The sequence below is a fragment of the Tachypleus tridentatus genome, chromosome 13, assembly GCF_004210375.1.
Source record: "Tachypleus tridentatus isolate NWPU-2018 chromosome 13, ASM421037v1, whole genome shotgun sequence".
Classification (NCBI taxonomy): Eukaryota; Metazoa; Arthropoda; class Merostomata; order Xiphosura; family Limulidae; genus Tachypleus; species Tachypleus tridentatus.
The window spans coordinates 238,338,303-238,361,281 of record NC_134837.1 but is presented as its reverse complement, the minus strand read 5'-3'; the positions used below and the strand labels follow the sequence as shown (position 1 = coordinate 238,361,281).

The 22,979-nt window shown below is 31.2% G+C and overlaps 1 protein-coding gene across 1 annotated transcript in view; it reads left to right on the top strand.

Moving 5' to 3' along the window:
• Positions 1-20,376, top strand: part of Nnp-1 (Ribosomal RNA processing protein 1 homolog Nnp-1) — a 28,557-nt gene extending 8,181 nt beyond the window's left edge. The window contains exons 4-9 of the mRNA XM_076481695.1: positions 3,061-3,125; positions 9,151-9,313; positions 9,400-9,497; positions 13,833-14,814; positions 17,051-17,135; positions 20,116-20,376. Of these exons, the coding sequence (XP_076337810.1) occupies positions 3,061-3,125; positions 9,151-9,313; positions 9,400-9,497; positions 13,833-14,814; positions 17,051-17,135; positions 20,116-20,234 (1,512 nt within the window). The 3' untranslated portion in view covers positions 20,235-20,376. The remainder of the gene's footprint in view (positions 1-3,060; positions 3,126-9,150; positions 9,314-9,399; positions 9,498-13,832; positions 14,815-17,050; positions 17,136-20,115) is intronic.
• Positions 20,377-22,979: the final 2,603 nt, after the last annotated feature.

Below are 22,979 nucleotides of genomic sequence, written 5' to 3'. Positions count from 1 at the left end.
CTTTATTTTTATATACAAGTAAAAAGTGTGATAAGTCAATGTCATACATCTGACATATTCTTCTTTTGCTGTAGTACAGGTATATTATAAATGTGTAGTCATGTTAAACCCAAGAGATCACACAGGTTGTTAGAAAGTAGAAAGTGCACAATTTGTAGCATATGTAATACAGATGTGAAATTTTAGAATGTTTCATCATTTTCTGTTGAAACTGAAGAATTAAACTTGCATAATTTTAAAATATAACTAATCTATGTCTTGATGCCAAGTTTATTGACATACATTGAGAATGAAGTGGTCGAATTAAATTTTAAATACAACTAAAACATTGTTATGTGAATACTTACTCATATTGATAGAGTTAATAAACTTGTTAATGCACCATATTATCTGGTAGTTTTTGATGATTGTACCATTTTAGTAACAACACATGAAACAACAATCTTTTAGCTGCATAAAGTGTTTAAAGCATATTTATATAATATGATGGAAGTGAAATAGTTAATGATTTTGGCTCATATTACCTTCACTAAAAGACATTTGATGTTCTAAACTTCCTTTTATAGTCTAGAAGACAAAGCAAAGAGCACTTTAAGGGCTTGGTAGAACCTTATTTGCTGAGCATATACCCATTGTGTTATTTTAATTTCTTTATGATTGACACTGTATGAGATATACAAGTTTCAGCTGAATAAGATGATGTCATTAAACATTTGACTCACAGTTCCAAAATTTTCTTTAAAGGTATAGATAATAATTAAAGTAAAAATTATAATTCAACATTAGTAGAAGACCATAAATATAAAGTGAACAATGTTTTAACCAGAACTTGTCTACTTCTGCAGATTGGTCCCATGAGAGTAAGCATGTATGATAAATCCAGTAGTATGTGGGGTTGAGTTTGTAAAAGTTGACTGAAATGATCCATATTTTCCAGAATATTCCTATTTATTAAAACCATTTAGAAATGAGTTTGCTCTTTCGTGTACTGTAATGTTTTTCAATTTTGTGTTCTCATGAACTCTGTCGGTTGCACCCTCATCCAAAGCTAAATTCTAGCTATTACAGTGTGGTGAACCCCCACCTTGTTTGAACTTTTTCCCCACAATAATTCTTAATTATGTTTCATACTATTGTCTGGGATGTGTGGATGTCTTTGTCACTAAACTTTGTGTTTGCAAATTCTCATTTTGCAAGTTGCTACAGTTATCACTGCTAGGATAAAGTTTGTGGCAGGTCTTTTCCAGATTGTCTTGATTCCCCGTGTTGATTCATATTCCTTTTTTTCCAAATGCCATAAATAAAGGGGATATTTCTATTGTGGAAATTCTAAATCCCCAATGTGTATACATCTATGATTTAAGTGTATGTGTATTTTGCATGGGAAGGGCTGTTACATACCTTTCCCAAATGTAACAGATTTGTAGGTGTCATCATGTTATGTATGATACTGCAAACAATATCCAAGTTTGGTTTTGACATTCATGCTATTTCCACTACAACTTTATATCAGGTATGGTTATCACCTGATTAGCTGTTTTGTGTATTCAAATTAATTTTTAATATAACATACCTAACCCTCTGTATAATTAAGTGCATAAAATTGAGAAAAGTAGTCTGTGAATGAAGAGGATAAAAAAGTCTAAACAAGATTGCAGTTATAGCAATGATTCATTGTTTGCTTCAACAATAGTCAACATTTGTTAAGAGTACCAAGAAGTTTAGTGATATAGATTATAATTTCACATTTGTAGAACATATGGATCCCAGAATCTTGCAGTAGGGTTCAAAGTAATTTTTATGTAATTCGTGTCTATTCACAGTGTAAAAAAAGGGATTCAAGATGTTCTGTGGGAACTATAAAAATGGGCAAACAATACAAAGTAATGTAGAATTCATCCAGTTTTGGAGGTTTGTATTCTGAGTTTTGGTGTTGTGGAATATTAAAGTATACAGTCTTATTTGCAAACATTATCCTGGTGCATTTTAACAAACCTTACCAAAGGTTAAAAATAAGCTAAGACTGGCAACTAAACTAAAACAGTTGGTTTTTGGTTACTTTGGAATTGATTAATAAAATCACATTGACCAGGGAGTTGACAACTCCAGTGATAATCTGTGGGATCAGCAAAAATGAGGCCATTGTACCATACTGTTAATTTTGTTACACTCTACATAAGAGTATCTTGAATTCAGAGCTCTCTTATCGTATTGATCTATTTGTTGCACTGAAAAGCTCTTCTTGATGGTACTTGCTGTTGGTCATTCTGAAAATTAAACCAAATAAATTTAAACTTGCAGTCATCAGTTGACACATTGCAGACACTGTAAATTCTTAGAACTTAAAACAAAATCATTGATACATATTTTCTTTTGAAATAACTTTAAGCAAGGGTCCAGCAGGTCAGGAAATGTTTAAAAGATTGAGAAATTTTAATTGACTAGTGAAGGAAAATTCAGTATGGAAAAAAGAATGTGCATGAAAATATCTTTCATAAACAGTCTGCATTGCTAAAATATTTTTGCATATAAATTCAGACTTCATTGCAAGTATCAGTAGCAAAAATTCAGATTGTAATTTCACTTAAAATACAAATTAATGTAGATGTATTTAACTGTTGTAAAATAATCAAACTAATCTAAACATAACATTTTTTCATCATTAATGTAAACAGATCCCATGTAGTAGATATTTGAAACTAAAATATTTTACTCTAAAACAATCTGACTTCTCATGTAATTAATGTTTCATGCTTGCTATGCTAACCATTTAAGTGAGTCTCTTATTTTCCTCAAACCCAGTATGTTCTGTAAACAAAGCTGACATAGGTTATCTGTAAGGGAGGTGGAATCTAGATATTATTGTAAAATTTTGTTTTATTAAAAAAACAAACAGCACATATTTGGGTTAGATGACTCAGAATTTCTCTACGTTAACATAAAAATTTTGATCATAGAATTTTGAGTCCACCAGCCCTGAGTTTTTTCCCACAATTATGAGTTTTAAGTTTAGAAGTTAGAAAATTCCACTGCTAAATAAAGTTTTATGTCTTTTTTTAGTTACCTTCACAAAAGACTATGTGGTTTTTACGTCCTTACTGTAACCTACTGGCAACAGCGAGCAAGTAAGTTTGTTCATGCTATTTCATCAAAGATGATATATTTAAATGATAAAATGGCATAGCTTTTTGCTTCTTGAATGATTTTTATATTCTTGGATAGGTGTATCAGCTGTGCATTCATAAGTTATAGAAACACAAGACTGGAACAATGAATTTTTATTGCCTAGTTACAAGTTTGTTAGAAATATAAATTATATAATGCATCTTTAAAATACAGCACTTTAATTTTTTTCTCTGAGAGCTAGCCACATTATTCTTACAGTTAAGATAATCTAAAACAAATTGTTTATATTAAATGTCTTCATTACACTTGAATAAAAGAACAATTTTTTTTGTTTACATTTCACTATATAATAGTTTGTGATATTTTCTTTCCTCTTTAATTAGTGTTATAATACTTTACCATACAGATATTACCTGTAGAATGAATGGTGTAATTAAATCATCTTTGCTCTCATAACAGTAACATAGTCCACAACTCTCACAACTTGTAAGTGACTTCAAAGACTGGGGCCTCAACCTGTTATCAATGCACCTTTTTACTGGTTATTTAGGGAATTATAAAATCAATAATCTTATTGAATATTAGTTAACATTGAATATTAATTTTTGTTAACTGACTTTTGTAGGCTTTCATCATCATGATTTGTTCATACCTAAGATTTATGCAGAAGTCTGCATTTACTAAACAGAGTTTCCACTCAAAATGTAGGTCTGCATATTCTAGACTTCTATTAAAATGTAGAAATACACTTCATAAAGCAGCTCCATCATTTCAAAAATTTCTATAAGTGATGCTTCTAATATTGTTTTTTATAATTTGAAATGTGTTACAAACATTTAGTGACCATCATGTATAAAAATAGATAAATGCAACATCATGCTGTGAGTACAAGGAAACAAACCGATCAATTACCATCACGCATTTCATTAGATGTAAGCTTAAGTTGATTGGATGGTACTGTATACCATGCACAACATATGTTGTGCATATCAGTGCAAGTGTACCTGTACTGTGTGCTTTATTAGCCTTATGTTTGGTTTTCCAAGATTAGTTTTTACCACATTATATACATTTTATGCTTGTTCAGCCATATGTTCTTTGCACCAGTCCTATTTCTATTTACTTTTATTCATCAAATGTATCTCCACAAAATTTGGTAAGCTTTCAGGAAGCATTATAAATCTGTTTTTACCCAAATGATCAGGTTTTTTTCTCACTAAAGTGTTTTCACTATGACTTGGTGAAACCTTTACTGTTCATAATTTTCATGTTAAGAATGAAAATATACATTTTTTTTATCATATTAGGTTTTATATTTCATGTGCATATCTCTAAGACCTCTTAAAATGAACATCAAGTTTGTTTGATGTTTTTGTAAAATATGCTTTTTTTTTCTGTTACAGGTTCATAACAGTTCACATGTGCTTTCAGTTAACTTTGTTTTATTGCTGTTTGAATCATATATTACTAGTGTTATAAGTCATTGAATTAGACACCAAAAGATTAGGATAAGTTATGGTAAATAAACTACTGACTGGCATTAAATCTGACTGTGTGACAGGTACATCAGGTGAAGACAGTCCACATGGCATTCCTTGATAAGTTTTGTTTTTGTACCTAACTTAATAAATTTATATTATTTACATTTTAATTACTTTTGTCAAAAAAAAAGAGAGAGAGAGAGAGATATGTACATTATATATATAAAACAAGAGAGTTAGCACTTTTCAGCCAAAAGTCCAAAAACATGCAGCTCTTATGGCAAATTATACATTATTTGTATAGTATAGAATTTGCCTTTTCTATTGGTTGTAAACATATTCACACTGTAGAGGAAATTTTTGAGAAAAGTAGAAGAGTATGTCATGTGGATTTGACAAAAATTCAGTAATGTAACTAGATTGGATGTTGAAATTTTGTGTTCTAGGTTTTCAGTATCTGTAGTATGTATAGGATACTGAAAAGCAGAAAGGAAAACTTCGAGTAACACAGAGTCCAATATTTAAAATTGATTTAAATATTTCTCTTTGAAATTAAGAAATTAAAGTTTAATTAATATTACACTTTGAACTGTAATATGTTTTATGTCAAAATTATTGACATATGTTGATAAACTAATCTTGTTTAATCTTAAATGCAACTGAAAAGATTTTCATGTGCACTTTGACACAACTATGTACGTGGGCTAATTGTGTGTGTGTGTACATATATATATATAATCATAAATTTTTAAGCCTTAAGCAAAACAAATTAAAAATAAACAAAATACACTGCATATTTTTAAAAAGACCCAAGGGTACAAGCAACATGATATTACAAAATGTATTCTAGGTTTTGGAGGTGACTGGGGAATTAGCACCCACATTGTAGTGGGGAACATTGTCTATCAGTCTTAACCTCCAATTCACTAGTCTCACATAAGATTAGAAATTAGGAGAGCGAGATGTGGGTGCTTAAGTCTACAATGTCCCACATCTGTATCACCCTTCACTGCCTGCAGGCAGTTGTGGGAAGGTGACTGCTCTCCCAAGTTAAAATAAGAGAAAGATAAACATAAAAAGATGAAAAATAAATAAATGAAATAAAAATTAAGAAAATAAGGTACTACCATTTGGGGGTAAGTGAGATAAAACCTCTTGAAGTTAGCATTTCTGCCCTCAGTATGGTTGAGGCACTACTTAATACGACCTGTGATGACAAGAAAACCTACTTGTAGAGAAAATTATACACTTAAAAACAGCTAGTATGGTTAGAGAAAGCACTTTACAGAAAAACCTATTTAAAGCTATGATGAACGTGAAATACAAAGAACCACATGACTTACAGAAACAAAAAATGAACCTTGACCATCAACTGGCATGCTTGCATTAAGTCAGAGATTTACAGACTTGACATGAATGAATACATCCAAAAAATGAAAAACATTCTATCAGACACAAATAAATTTAAACCAATACACACAAATCCAACAAAGACACAAAACACAACTAAACAAAATACTACTACAACTGAAAAAAGCTAACACAATTTCACAAACACTTTATTCCTACTTATGCAAGACCAACTCATGCACACCACAAATATACAGCATCCTGAAACCTCATAAACCAGATTGTCCACTACGACCAATAATGTCCACATATGAATTGTTTAATTACAACCTTGGTAAATATGTAGCATGGACATTCTCCAAATATGTAACATCAACCAACTCATTCATCAAAAACTCTCTTAATTTCAAATCCAACCTTAATCAACTTAATCATAGAGCATTAATGGCCAGTTTTGATGTCATATCCCTCTTTACAGAAGTCCCAACCACTGAAGCCTGCAAGATAGCCTTAGAACTCTATATCCAAGATGCTAACCCATCAATAGACATTCCTAGCAACCCTCATGGGATTCACTACGATGAAACAAATTTCATGTTCAACAACCACAACTCTACACGAACAAATGGCCTGAGCATGGGCAATCCAGTATCACCAGTTCTAGCCAATACTTTTATGACACAAGTTGAAACACAAGCAATTAACACAACATTATATCCACCACTATATTAGTACAGACATTGCAGGATTCACTTCTACAGAACACACACTTAATTTTTTCAATCACATTAACTCTATACATCTCAACATTAACTTTACATGTGAACAGGAAGAAAGAAATCAAGTATCATTTCTTAACCTCAAAATTACAAGACCCGATATATAATTTAAAACAGAAATCCACCGAAAAATCACCCATACTGGACTATACATTCCTTGGGGTCAGCACATAAAACAAAACAAAAACTCAACATACTAAGAAACCAAACAGACACAGTCATAAAACTATGCTCACCAGATAAAATTAACAACAAATTATAGAAAATAAAACAATACTTCATCACCATTGACAAGTTTCCTCCACAAACCATAGAAAACATTATACGCACATAGCTAGACAAAAAGCAAAATCAACTAACAAAAGTAAATATACCCAACGATTTAAAAAATCACGAAACCACATATGGCTGCATACGATATATTCCCGTTATCAGCAGAAAAATAACTAACATTTTGCAAAAACTAGCAACAAAATATGACAAACTGGTTTATTCAAAACCAAGTACAAAACTAAGGTTTATACTATGTAAAAACACCACACCAACATTATTTATAAAATACAATGTGATAACCGCCACTGCATCTGTATTGGAGAAACAAGTAGAAAAATGGAAACCAGATTCAAAGAACACAAAAAGTCACCTTCACATGTTTTTGAACACTGCAAATCAAATAAACACAACATAACCATAGAAAAACCCAAATACTAAATAAACAAACATAAACAAATCCAAAATTAAAGAAGCCTTACTTATACAACAACTCAAGCCCAAAATAAACCAATACAAAGGAACACCTTTATACCTATATTAATAAATATATTCAACATCTGAGCACACCCTCTACATTCCGACACTCAGTTACATAACCCCTTTCAAACATGTGGTCAGCTTCCGGTCAAGTACCTCTTTCTTTCTTTGTTAACCTGACGATGACCAAAGAAGGTTGAAACGTTGTTCGTTCCTCTACATAAAAAATTTTCTCAACCAAAACGAGCCGTTTTTACATATATATTTTTCTCTACAAGTGGGTTTTCTTGACATCATTGATTGTATTTACTTAATACATTTTTGCATTTATTACACAATAATTTAATAATTTTATCTAAAATTTCTTTATTAAATCCATTAACTTAATTTTTGTATCAGTATTTCAACATTATTCATAAAATATTGTAATTTATTATAAATTTTATAATATCTGAAGTTATCTTTATAACAGATGGTATAGCACATTACTCTGAAATGGAAATTGGAAAATCAAAATATTTTCTTTTGTCAGAAATATTGATATTGATATCCTTTCTATCAGTTACTTTAATTTTGAAATCTAAATGTGTATATGTATTAGAAATTGAAGTATTTTCAGTTTCTAATTCTGCTGGTTAAATGGTGTCAATATTCTACAATATAGTAATGTAGGTTTTTCGTTTGTAGGTTTTGAGGTTTCTCATTCTGTATTTTATGTAATACATCTATCATTTCTTCATTTCTGTTGAACTAAAAAACAAAAAATTACATAACTGGCAGATTGATGATAAATTATCAGCAGACATGTACTGTCAAGAATTTCTCATGCTGAAGTTTATTTGAATAAAGAGTCATTACATAATGGCATATGAACATACAGAAATAAGTGTGTATTTACTGGGGTGTAATGCTTTAACAACTTGATGTTGGAGGAATTTCAAAGTTTGTTTCTCATATTTTGTAGAATGTAAAAATTTCTGCACAATAGGTTCTTAATGTCATTAAGCATTTTTAGAACAATGTGCTGAAATGTAAAAGTAAAAAGATTGAATTTGGAACAAACGTATTTTTCATTATTTCTTACAAAAACCATTTCCTACTTTTCCAAGATTTTAAATATGACAATGCATAAAAATTAAATATATCAAAATTAAAGTATTTTTCTGAAACTACCTACCTTTAAGAAAGTTTCTGTGAAATTTCAAATAATTCATCTACTAGTTTTATTTTTGGAAGAGAATATGATGTGAACTACAGTATATTAACACTGCAAAATGGAATGGTAGGGTTAACAAACTGAATTGTGCACATACAAAAAGTAAATAAGATATCAGTGTTGTAATTAATCCAACTAGTTACTGCTTGTGTTCCTATTGTGTAGAAAATAAAAATTTCACAAAATATTTTTTGTTCATCTTTACAAGAAACATAAAATATGTTGCAGTATATGTATTCCATCAATAGTTGAATAATATAAAATCAAGTCTTTACTTTAATATCAGGGTTAACAGTATTTTTATATTGTGTATTGTTATTGTATTTTAAGAATTGATTGAAGTGATTTTTGTTTTTTGTTCTCTGTTATCTACACTTCATTTACACAATACAATTAAACTTTAAAAGTGGTTGGATATTTCAAAATTATTTTTATTTTGTTTTTTAAGTTCTATCCTTCTAAAGGCAGTGAGTGACAGAGTCTTCAAGTTGATTATCGAAATGTCAAATGTTGGTGTAAATAGTGAATTGGATGAAGAAAGTGAACAGGAAGAGTCTTTAGATAAGTTTGAAGAACAGTTAGAATGTGACCAAGACTTGCCAGCATTGTTGGTAAGAATTTGTTTTTTATGTTGGGTTTGACAGATGGAATTGTTTCATTAATTTCTTATATTCTTATTATTTATATTTTCTTTTAGTTTGATTATAAACAAGTTGCTAACTTGCTATTGAAGACTGCAAAATCTCCAGGAATTAGACCTCGGAATCGTTCATTGATGTATGCACTTGTGGCCCAGTAAGTTGTTTGTCAGATTTTATTTGTTTTTTTATGTTTCTTTTGAATATAATACATGCTGCCAATAAACTATATTTTAATAACATTAATACTGAAATACAGTGCAATAATACATAATGGCTGTAAAACATTAATTACGGTATATGTTTTAAGTCGGCTCTCTATTTTATAAAATAGAGAATTTTCTTTTGTTATACTTAACTAAAAATATAGTTGATGTTTAACAACTAAGAACTATATAGGGTAGTATTCCCCCCATTGTAAAGATAAATTATATGTATGTTTTTTTTATTCCAAAATATGTGTATCTCTGCTGACAATATTACTATTTCTTGACCTTCAGGGTTTCTACTCTTTGCTCATCTCAGCATTTAAACGTACTTGTTCCAGTCTTTTATACCCCACTCATATGCCTTTGGCAGATTCTAATTTGCCAAATTCTCCAACTTCAATGCATTTTCTGTGATTAGGTACTGTATATAAGCATCTTAAACAGATAATGTAATCACTTTTTCTTGACAAGGCATTTGGCATAGGTATTTATAAACAGTTGTGTTGTGACTTTGAAGGTGGTTGGCATTTCTACTGTTACATTTTTCTTTATGTTTGTAATGTACTTTAACAACAACAACACACAAAAATATACCAATGTGTATGAATTCCTGAATTAATGTTTCTATTACAGAGGCCAACTAGACTCATCATCCCTATCTGCTGTCTGGTGTTTGCCAACAGTCAGGGAGAGGTTATTCTCAGTTAAAGGTGTTTGTGTGATAATTTATTGTGAGATTGGAGATGTGTGGACCAAGGGTGTCTTTCAAGGGGTTCTGAGGTGGCTTTTGCAGATGACCTGGGATTGGCGGGGGAGAATTTACACTCACTTTTTCAAGCTTTTTTTTTTTTTTTAACTAAGTCTTGGCAGATCAACTCCTTCCCCTTTTCTTCAGTTGGTTACTTCAGTTTGTGAGGTTTTGGGGTTTCTCTGATTGCATTTAACTCTACTACTTTCTTTTTGGAAAGAGAATACTAGGTTTTTACTCGTTCTTCTGATATTACTGTTTATGCTGGGGGATTTTCCACTTACACAACAGGATAGTTATTTATGGCTTGTCCCCTCTGTTTCTCAAATGAGCATGCTTTGGCTTATCACTCTCAATGGATAAATCCCTTTTTAAATCTTGGGGGGTTTAGACTAAAACCTGTGATCACTTTAAACGGACCACAGATTTTTCGGATTTGTCTTACTCTTACAACAGTGCTGAGATATTTATTTTCAATCCCACTTCTGTCTGATGCATGTTAATGTTCCCTCCTCAGCATTTTGAGGTTGAGTCTGGGATTTTGCAGATGTCTACTGCAGTCAGATTCTCTTTTTCAGTTCTTTCTTTGGTCTTGTTGTTGGGATTTTGTTGGGTACATACATTTTGTTAGAAAGTATTCCTTTACTGCTTTTGCTCTCAGGTAGTTATGGGAAGTTCTTTTTTTTTTGACCTGTTTTCTTTGCCAGAGTTCCATAAATTGATACAACCCATTTATATTCTTCTGTTGATTCCCATAATAGAGTCTGTGTGTTTTCTCAGGGATCTTTAGCTTGGGTGTACCAATGACAACAATATCAGAGACTATCCCATGGACAGAGGAACATAATAACATTCTGGATATCTGGAGATGTTTCACCAGGGATCCATGGATACTCCATGTTCTGGCTTCAAGGTTGGCTATTCAGTTTATTTCACCTCCACCATCATCTGCACAACTTTTTGCCATTTCACTTTCAACAAATCCACGACAAGTGCAACTTTGTTCTCAGGCCATGAGAGCATTGTTGGTCAAAAGGGCAGTAGAGAAGGTTGATCCTGTTATTCTGGGATTTAATTCTCATTTATTCATTGGCATTCAGTTATTGATCTGTTTTTGTCTTAAACAATTTCTAAATCCTCTTCACTTTACAGTAGAATCTTTCCTTAACTGGAAATCTTTCTATGGAACTTTGAGCCAGGTTTCTGCATGACCAAGTTCATTGTTACTAATGCACATGGTTCTTTCTTGTTCATGGATGAATGTATATGAGATCCTTTCAGTGGTCACTGCACAACCATTGTTGATTGCAAATGGTGGTTGAATTGAAGCAACACTACTATTGGAGTACCTATTCCCCCACCTTGTCTTGAGATCAGCCTCTTTACAGAAAGATCTTTTCTGGGATGGAGGAGCTTATCTTTATCTTCAATGTTAGGAGTTTCAGGGTATTTGGACAGAAGAGGAGTTTACCTTTCATATTAGTTTTCTTGAACTCTTTGCAATACACTGGGCAATGGTTCAAGGTCTGTTTCTCTTGAAGGGAAAAAAAAAATCATTGTGATACCTTCCAACAATTCCATGGTGGTATCTCAGGTGTTTTGTCAGCAAGACTCACATTCTCAAGACCTTTGTTTTCATACCTCAAATCTTTTCTACTGGGCTCATTCCCATTGTATCAGTCTTTTAGCATGTAATATTACAGAAGTAACAAATATAATTACAGATCACTTGTCTCAACCCTGCCAGATTCTTTTGATGGATTCTACATCACAAAGGCATCAATCATTGGATTTACTATTAGTGTAGGTCTCCAATGATTGATGCCTTTGTGACTCCTTGTATTTCTCAGTTGTAGTTGTTTGGGTCTCTTGTATCCTCTAGCACTGGCAGTAGATGAATTGAGTCAGGACTGGACAGGTTTACATCTCTATGCCTTTCTCCCAGTTTGTCTGTTACCTCAGTTTCTGACTATGGTTCTCTTGGTTGCATTATATTGGTTAGCTCAAATGTGGTTTATGCTTCTTTGGTATCTCTAGGAATGTCCACCTCTCTTTTACATTGGCAGTTTCTGTTGAGACAACCTTGATCAGACTTTCTCCATCCAGATCTTTGGAAATGTGATCTTCATGCTTGGAAGTTTTGTTTTCTTTTGCTTGGCATAAGGTTTAACGTCTAAGGTTTTTCTTTAACTAAATCTATGTAGGCCAACCACAGCTGTTTTGTCAATGGAATATTTATCATCAGTGGTATATTAAAAGGAATTTAAACCCTCTTTATCTTAAAGTATCTACCATATTCTATTTTACTGCATGGGTATTTGAGAGAGGTCTTGCTTTGGCTACAGTGGCTTTATATAAGGCATGTTTATCCACAGTTTTATATATATTTCAAATATCAGAAGGGTTTTGGATACATTTTAAATTTAGGAAAATGTTAACTGTCATATGTTTAATGTAACACTATGTGGATTTCAATATTTTAAAAATATTTAATCTTTTTGAGTTTCTGTTTTTTAACATTCCAAGAAAAACTACCAATTTATTTAAAGGTAAATATTGGGTTAGGCACCTAATTTGCACAAAGTTCAGAAGTAGAATTACCTTCTGTGGAGTTTGTATCTTTTATGAGAATTGAGTCATTGATGGATTGAAATCTTTTTATGGGTTGCTGTATTGTTTGAAATACGTATTTAGCAGTAAGTTTTGTTGTTTCACAGTTATGTAGTTTCTGGAAATTGGTAATAGATTAGATGGATTGTAAAAATTAATTATTTTATAACATATAAAAGAGTATGGCTTAGTGGTTGTATGCAAGGCTGTGGATCAAGAGGTTCAAGGTTTGAGGTGTAATGCTGCTGAATACATTTTGAACCTTTAACTTGTGGACACATTAGGAAAGTGACTGTCAATCCTCTTATCTGGTTAAAAGAGATGGAAAGAGTCCATATAATGGTGAGTGCTGTTATCTGCCTGTCTTACACCTGACCAGGAATTCAAAATTATGAACAGTTGTACTTGAATCATCGGGGATTTCTGATGTAGCTATTTAATGCATAAGTTGCTGTTGAAGTTGAAAATAATGTTTTCCATTTGTTTTTCCTTTCTTTCTTGTTTATGAGCTTTATAAAATCTTTTTAATCACCTTGAGTTTTGTGCATTCACTCAAGATATATATGTAAAACGACTGGTTTGGGTTGAGAAGATTTATGTAGAGGAGCGAACAACATTTCGACCTTTTTCCGGTCATTCTTGTCATCACTGATTATTTGCTCAAGATGTTTTAGTTTTAAAACTTTTTATATACAGTGGATTTCTGTTCCCCTTTCAGCTTTTTTTTTTTCTTGGCCTAAAGTTAAAATTATTAAAAGAAAATCCTTGTTAAAAATTTAGATATGTTTCATGTTGTAACTTTGGGATGTATGTAGCTTTGGTTCAACTTGTATATTTGAGATTTAAAACTTGGTTAAGTTTTTTAGGTTGATAGAGAATGCAGATTTAAGTTTTTGATAGTTGTTAACTGAAACTTTTTTTTAAGATTTAGGGACCTTGAGCAAGGTATTTATCCCTTTGAGAAACCTGAGGACAGTGGAAGTGACCTTGACCTTACAAAAGAGGATATTAAAAATGCTGTCAGGTCATTAAGACTTGAAGAAGAAAATATTAGGAAAGAAAATTTTGCTTGGATAATCAGTAAAAGAAACTTGAAGAAACTTAATAAAAGACAAATACAAGATAAAATTGGAAATGATGATGAAGAAGACAAAATACCTTCTGAAGAAAGGCTGTCTGATAATATAAATGTAACTTGTAATGAAGAAAGTTTATCTGATACTGTTATGAATGAAACAGAATCATTATTGAAAACTAAATGTAGGAAAAGAAAAATGGATGGAAGTAAAGAAGATAAAGCTAAATCGACAGTTGCACATAAAAACATCTCTAAAGGAATTGAAAAATGTAACCTAGTTAAAAATTTTCAAAACACAAAAATAATAAAGAAAGAGAAGGGAAGAACACGAGATAAAAAATTGAGAGCAGAGAAGGGTTGTGTGGGAAAGCAAGATTTATACAATCACAATAGTAAGGCAAAGAAAATCGCCTGTACACAATTGCCTAACAGTTCTTTGCAGAAGAACATAGATTATAATGACAGCTTGAATCATAGTAAAAGTAAAGAGGATGGTTTTCTTACAAAAAGTAAAACAGAAAGTAAAAAACACAGTTGGAGAAGTTACGAATCCAAGATAGAAGATTTTGGGAAATCAACACACTCTAAAGCAAGACTTTTAGAATCAAGTTATGTTCCAGACAATAGTCCTTCAACCATCTGGGAAACTCAAACATTGAATAAAGTTATTCTAAGGGATAAAGAAGAAAAACAAACTAATGAAGACTCAACACCAGAAATTAATTCTGTTAGTGCACCTTGTCCATTTGCAAGATTTAAAAAAAACTTTCCTAAACATTCAGTATTTTTCAGAACAGCGGTCAATAAAGTTAAAAAAAACAAGCCACAGGTAATTCACTTTTTGTCAAATATCAATTTCAGAAATGTTTATTTTTTCGTTAAAAATGAGAAAGATAATGTTCAATAGTATAACAACCCAGTTCTGAAATTTTAAAGAAATGTCACCCAAAATAGATGATATTTACTGCCACCTTTTGTTATGTTACAGATTAGATACCTTCATAAGTGTATTATTATTATTTATTACCATATAGTTGATTGGTTACAGTAATTTTGACTAGTTAAAACTCTAGGTCTACTGCACTTAAAATTTCTGTCTTCAGAATGTTTGAGTCATACTTTTAAGTACACAAGTAATATTTAGATTGCAAATTATTAAATTTTTCATTAGTTTATGTGTAATCTCCTAAGCCTCATCAAGATTTGTTTTACTGTGTTATTCCTGGCCTATCTAATGCTGTTGTAATAATGTGGAAATAGATGTAAATATACAATAATTTTTTCTTTGTTTCAGTTATTTTCCTAAGAAAAAAATAGTGAACTTATTGTAATTCAGTATGAATAAATGTCAGCAGTTGTGTGTAGTGTTTAAGTTTGTTTTCAGGTTTCATTGGAGAAACCTTAATGCTGGCTAGAGTTAAGATACAACAATTAATATACAACACGTCTTTAAAACTCATTTTTAAGTCATTTTTTAATTCCCACATATTTTTTTACACACACACACACGTGTGTGTATGTGTCTATATGTATGTATGTATGTATGTATATCCGCCTAGGTATTTTTTTTTTTCCCCATATTTCAATCACTTAATATATTCTAATAGAGAATAATTTGTATAAATCCTATATTGAATGTGTGTCTACTTACATACTTTAGTTTTCAGTAGAGAATATAATTAGTTTCTTTACTCAAGTGTGAGAGGCACTTGAATATTTATGTTGGAGCCATCTCCATGTCAGTGTGCATGTGTTGAGTTATTGCATAAATGTAACACATAGAGTATATTTTGAATTAACATTCTGGATGTGGAAGAAGCTATCTTGCCTTTCTTTTTCCCCCAATTCTTGTTATACTAACATGATGTAATATATTGTTACCATATTCCTTTGATTAGATACAGATCAGACATGCGTGTTAAATAAAACTTATTTACTTTTCATACCACGTAAGCAAACTCATTGCTTTATTTTGTACTGTCATTTCTCATGAAGACATTAAAAAATAAAGCAAAAAATAATGGTTATTGAACTGTGTGAGTAATGGGATACCATATAAATATCTGGTTGAGATGTTCTAGTTATTGTATTTTTTTATAAGTTTAAAACTTTTATTATGCACTATGCCATTTGAGTGATTTGTTATACAAACACTTACCTGAGACTTTAATGTTTAATTTTTAACATCCTTTAGGAGCTAAGGGGTGTCTTTACACTACAGTTTGTTAAATATTAAAAGTTCAATCCAGAAACTCCTAGAGAGAGTGGTTTGGACATTCTTTCAAAACATTTTTATTTATTAATTGATAAACTTTGAAATGAAGTACAGCATCCTGAAGCCTTCATACTACTTAGTAATAAGGCCTACCCACTGAGATTAAATTTAGTATATATCAATACAGCTACATTTTCAGCATCATTAATCAAAGCAATTGCCAACTTTTTGTGTTTCTACTATCACCTATGTATGATTAGCTTTCAATTGAGATAAGAATGGTTTCACTTGCACTTTGGTAGGGAAAGTTGAAACATCACAATAATCAGCAGCAGGAACACTTTGAAAGCAGCTATAAGCTGAATATTGTACTCAGTTTACTGTATAATATCTACCGAGGTGGTTACAAATGGTTCCTGAATATGTCTGTGTGTCATTTGGAAACTTTTGTGTTTCTTATTATTGACTGTTAAGCTTGTGATGCAGTGATGAATTTTCTCAGCCTCAGTTCTAAAAGGTGCCTTCTTTATAGCCAATACATATCTCCAAAAAAATCTAGTTTAAACTTGAGAAAAACTGGATTGGGTAATTTTTTTTCAAGAAAATGATTCTCATTATAAATATCAATAGCTTTTGAGCTGTAATAGTTCTGCTACATTAATGCTAAAATCCAAGAGTATTGTTTCATGCCTTCTTTTTAGTTTCATTATAATGTTTTAAATACTAAAAGAATACTTGCGATAGGAAAATTTTCTAAAATTCTTAAATTATGGTTGAGTTGAATATTTACTTCTACTGTATCATTGCAATAGAAAGTTTGTATTACAATCTTTGTTGTATGCTATTTCAGAAACTAAGTAAAGCATCAAAACTGAAGCATATTCATAGAGATGGTAAAAAAGTGAACTTTCTTCTATCTAGAAATAAAGCTCAAGGTGAGTGTTTATTGAAACTTTACAATCAGTATTGGTTAGTATGTTTAGAGTATATAGTGTTATTATGAGAGATTGTTTTTCTTTGTTATTAGAATATATGTATGTGGGACTATTAAATCTCCTAACATCTTAAGATGCAGGATTGGGTTTATGTTCACATACATTGTTCAGAGCAGGATACTCAACTGATGAAACAGTATATTTTATCTTTTATATATAATAAAGTACATCTAATCAACTGTATTCTTTACAAGTTTGGTTTTTTTAGTTTTGTTCTTAAGTAGGTAGCTTGTTCTGATTGTTAATTAATACGGTAAAGGTCTACAGCTTTCAGTGAGCCATTTTTACTCGTACAGGATTGTTAACATTCGTTTTATATAAACTTGTTAGAATTTCACGGGATTACGTAATTTTAGAAGAATTGTTGTATGGGTTAGCAGATAAGTAATGGAAGACTTTTACACGTATTTTAAAAAATACCTTCTTTTCACTATCTCGCATTTTCTTTTAGTTTATCGAGTATGATCATTTTTTCCTGGTTCTAGTTTTTAAAGTAGTTGAAACAAGTTCTTTGTTACCCATGGTTTGGGTAGTTACCCTACAAATTGCATTGTGATAATTATCTCTTAACATTTTAAGCTTTGTGTATATTTTACAGTTACCTTTATAGTTTTTTAAATTTGTTTTCTGAGACTTGAGGAACGGTTAAAGAAAGTTAGATATCTGTAGTTATTTCTCTTAAATTTCATAAACCAATTTGTATGGAAATAATTGGATTGTTGATCTGAATTTTATATAAATTGTTCTTTGCTAAATTGATGGGTGTAAAAGTACTTTAGAATTATTTGCAGGCTGTGTTTATTAGCTAAATACCCAGTCTAAAATTAAAGTAGTTTACTGAATTAAACATATTAATTTTGTAATAAAATCTGAGCGTTATCTACACGAATAATAATTAATCTATAAAATGTTTGAATATAGGATTAGTTAGCATTGTATTAATAGCTCCAAGGATTCTTTGTTTTAGCTTGAAAGTGTATTGATTTAATAAGTGAAGGTTTTCCATCATTAGGAAATAAAATAAATTTGTTTGGTATCTTGCTTTAAATAATGAAAATAAAAGTTATTGTTCAAATTAGAAAACTACATAGCATCTTTGATGATTTTGACCAACATGGAAGTAATAGTAACATGTGAGAATGATGAACATTTTAGATTCGCCTAAATTACTCGATCTTTTAGAGTTAACACTTCCACTAACAATTTTTAGTTCATTAGCAAGAGTTTTTTTTTTTTTTTTTTTAAAAAGTCTCATGTGAAAGTATATGATTTTCATTGTTGTATGAATAGCTGATAGGCTGAGGGATTTTTGATATACATCATTATATTACACAAGTGTTATGAAATTTACTGTTAGAGGTAGTTTAAAACAATTGCACTGCTCATTTATACAAGAGTATTTTAAAAATGTATTGCTAAGATTTATATTTAAAGCAAACTTTATCTTTCTGAATTTCACATTTTTCAACAAGTTTGTCTAAAGTTATTGTAAGAGGACTAATTCAGAGGAACTAAAGTTCAGACACTGCTGTTTAGTTGTAAAAACATTTTCTTTTCTCTCAGGATTGAAACTTTATCATTAGTGTGTATATTAATTTTTTATATGTATCTGTTGGTTTGTTTCTGAAAAGTGTAATTTATTAGCTGTTGAATACAGCAGAAATCAGCTGAATTGAGTTTACAACCACGTTTTATTCTGTTACTTTAGTAAAGCAGAAGGACAAGATTTAAAGTAATGCGAGTGAATTCATTAAGTATGGTTGCAACATTGTTTAAGTTTAAACAATGGATAAAACCTCAGTATTTTTTTCCTATATCAAGTGGTTTCTGTACTTCTTGCAACATGTCTGAAGATGAGAGAAAATATTATAGGAATGATTTGTAACAAATTAAACACTGCATTAAATAATTGTAGCTTAGCTGGATGCATTACAACTCAGGTTACAAAGAGCTTATGATTCTTTACTTTGAAACAATGTTTCAAACTAAATCTTCCTTCCATAAACTATATTTGGAAGATTATTCTTGCTTCTGCTTTTACTTGTTTAGAATTTCTAAAACACACAAATGTAAAGAACAGCTTATATTAGCTGTTAATAGATGGATAAGGCCTAGGGATAAAGTTACTTAACTTTAAATACAATTATTTTTATGCAAATATAAAATTTTGTTTACTAAATACGTGTTCCTCTGAGTGGTACTGACGGGTTGATTGTTGTAGTAAACCAGTTTTTTATATGGAAATTTAAAAGTCACATTCCAACCACAGCCAGTATGTAGTCAAAGAAGAAGGGTAACTACATCCTCGTGATGCTACTGGAAAGTTCACTGTTTTGAGAAAGCCATATGACAGCCTTTTCGAACATATTTATATCCTTAGATCAGAAACTTGAAATTTTTCAGGTTAGGATGTCCTTTGTAGTTAATGGCATTAGAAAACAGGAATATCAGACTTTGGGCATCAAGCATGTTGTAGAAAATGATAATTTATGAATGCAAAAGCCTTCCTCTTGTCTCTTATATAATGGTATACAACATAAAAAGGATCTTGATGTGGAAATGAAGCTACCTCAGTTATTTGTATACCAAGAGAAAACTTTTAATTGTACCTCACACAGCTTGAGATTAAGAATCAGGTGTTAATACTTTTTCATACAAAAAACATACAATTGCCAGGTTGCAATTGGATTGTTAATGATGGCCTAGATATTGCTATCCTCGATCACTTGTGGAAAAACTGCAGTGAGGAATGGTGTGCTTTGGCTATCATAGCCTTATGCAATGAAAATTATACAGCTGAGCTTTGTAAATAGAACAGCTTTGGTTAAGATTGTAACTTTTCACTAATAGTTAGTATAGAAGTACTGTAAATTTTTCCTTTTACTTACATGATAAAGAATACACATTGTTTGTGTTTCAGATCCTGGAGAATACTTACAAAATGTAAGAAACAGCCCATCTATTCCTTTTGATGCTTCCAAACAACCTTCTCAAGGAGTCTTAAAGAAATCACTACATTCCACAAAGAAAACTAAATAGTTGTTTAGGGGCATCTTCATACCAATAGAATGGACATTTTGTTTTAGTGATATAAATGAGATCCACCACTTTTGTTATCTTTGTGTATGAAAACGTAACTTCGGTGGCTAGCACATAATAAAATATGGAAGTTCTTGTGAAACCTTTTAATTTGAAAGAACAATCCCTCAGGTATAGGTTTTATGATTTTGAACACTGAAACTACACTGCCAGTTTTTAATGTGGTTGATGTTTCCCTTGCACAACGTTTAGTAAACATTGGATAATTATAGACACAAACTATAAATATGGCTGGGTAAAAGGTAAGCATTTTCAATATAAACATGAAAAATATCTTAAAATTTACCACAAATGAAATTTTAAAATATTTACTCTACCTTATCATTATATGAATTCACATTAGACTAACTTCCTATTACTCTCACACAATCTCAATTGTCTTTTGTTTCTTTTGGGAATGATAGAATACTCTAGCAGAAAAGTAGTTACTTATCATAAGCAGTTTCACACTCTTACAGTTAACATGTTAATTTTAACAAGTTGCAAATCACTGAAACCAATTATTGAATTACTTTCTCATGTTTATGCTAATTTGTAAAATCTATTCTTTTTAATGTTTTTAATTTGCATTTTATTATCTAAATTTACAATTTCAATGTTTACACTTTTATACCAAAATTTATTTCTTCTATAAGCAAATTGGAAATTAAAATCTTCACTTTTTATTGTTTAATGCTGTAGGAAACAGAGGATCTGACATTTATTTTTGGAAAGAATATTTAATAGGACTCTTCAGAGTGAAAAACTGCTACATGATGTATAGAAATGAAGACTTAAAACCTCTTCAGATATTTCACTTTGAAATTAAACTTACATAATATAAATTAGAAACTTGTTAGAATTTGATTTATTAACTACGTTTTACTGCCAAGTTTATTGACATACACTGATGGTGAAGTAACTTCATTAAATTTGGATGCAACTCTAAACAAGTCATAACAAGTGCACTTACTTGCACACATCTCGAAGAATAAAGTTACAATTTTCTTATGTGAAAATGTATTTATAATAAATACTTACCTTTCATACAGTTATTTTTCCAAACCTAACCTTAGAGATTTACATGCCACCAGTTTTCAGTCAATTTTGACAATCTCATGATATATTTCTGGGAAATTACACTATTGTAGGATGACATTATGCAGCAAAAGCTCTCTACCAAGCAGAGTGACACACTTAATGAAATAAGGAATCCTAAGGTGTGAAGACAATACATACAATACACAATCTAGGATCCCACATTTAAGTACTGGAAGGGCAACTTGATGAGTCAGAGAAGTTCCCTTCAGAAAACACATGAAGTGTGACAGGAGTGGCACACACGTGTGGGAGCCCACATCTCATCTATTTCAGGGTATACTCTTTCCCTTCGAAAAGGAAAGAGTTAAATGATCCTTACATGTTGAATGGATAGGCAGAATGAGAAGATGATCATCCAGTTACTTAAACACGAGAGGTCGAATGACCAACCCAGATTGCATGTTCAGACCATACCTCATGCTCACATCAGCTCTACTGTTAGGCTATTGATGTAGTGCCTGTGATAGGAGGGGAGCACTAAATTCATACCAAAATGTGTGTACAGATTGGACAGACACTAGCTGCAGGAGTTAGGCAGCTTATTTGTGACTGCTCAACTTACTCAACTGAATAAGTTAAGGAGCAGGATACATATAATTACATACATTAATTTGTTGCCCTATAGTTAAAGGCAAAAACAACAAAAAGAAACAAAAGTTTAGCATTCTAAAAAGTTAAAAGTGATTAGAAACTTTTCTTTTGATAAACATGAAGCTAACTTTCAGGCTCCTTTTATAAGTCTTCATTCTTCTACTTTGTAATAAATAACTTCTTGAAAGATAACCCAGTTCTTTTGAGGAATGTTCACAAGGCAGTATAGTCAGTGTATGTGCATGAACTTGAAAATTAGTCAATACATACTCAGATAAGGTCAAGTTTTGTAAACTTCATTTGCCATACACATCAGTTAGTTACTGTTACCAAAAAAAGGTCAGGTTCTAAATCTTTACACAGCTGATAAAACCTAAGAACTTATTAATAGAGAGAGTTTGTTTGTTTGGAAATTTCGCACAAAGCTACTCGAGGGCTATCTGTGCTAGCCGTCCCTAATTTAGCAGTGTAAGACTAGAGGGAAGGCAGCTAGTCATCACCACCCACCGCCAACTCTTGGGCTACTCTTTACCAACGAATAGTGGGATTGACCGTCACATTATACACCCCCACGGCTGGGAGTGCGAGCATGTTTAGCGCGACGCGGGCGCGAACCCACGACCCTCGGATTAAATAGAGAGAGAGAAAAAAGACATCATCATCCATGGGAAGATACAAAAATATCAAAGGAGAATATTCCTTGATAGTGTGTGACTAACAAAAGGATAAGATTAACTGAAAGTTATAAGTTGATATGAAAATTTGTTTTCATGGTATTCATGAAGAGCCAATGTTAGTCTCAAGTAATGCAAGGTTTAACCCTAAGTAAACTAAAGCAAAAAATATACACAAATCAGAGTTAATATATTTCTATTGAATATGAGGTAATATGAAGGCATAACTAATTTTAGGCCTAAGACAAGTGAACTTGCAGATTTTGGTGTCTACTACTAGAATTCTTTTGTATTCTAGAAATCCTGCATTTAAACAAATATTGTTCAATAAAGATACCGA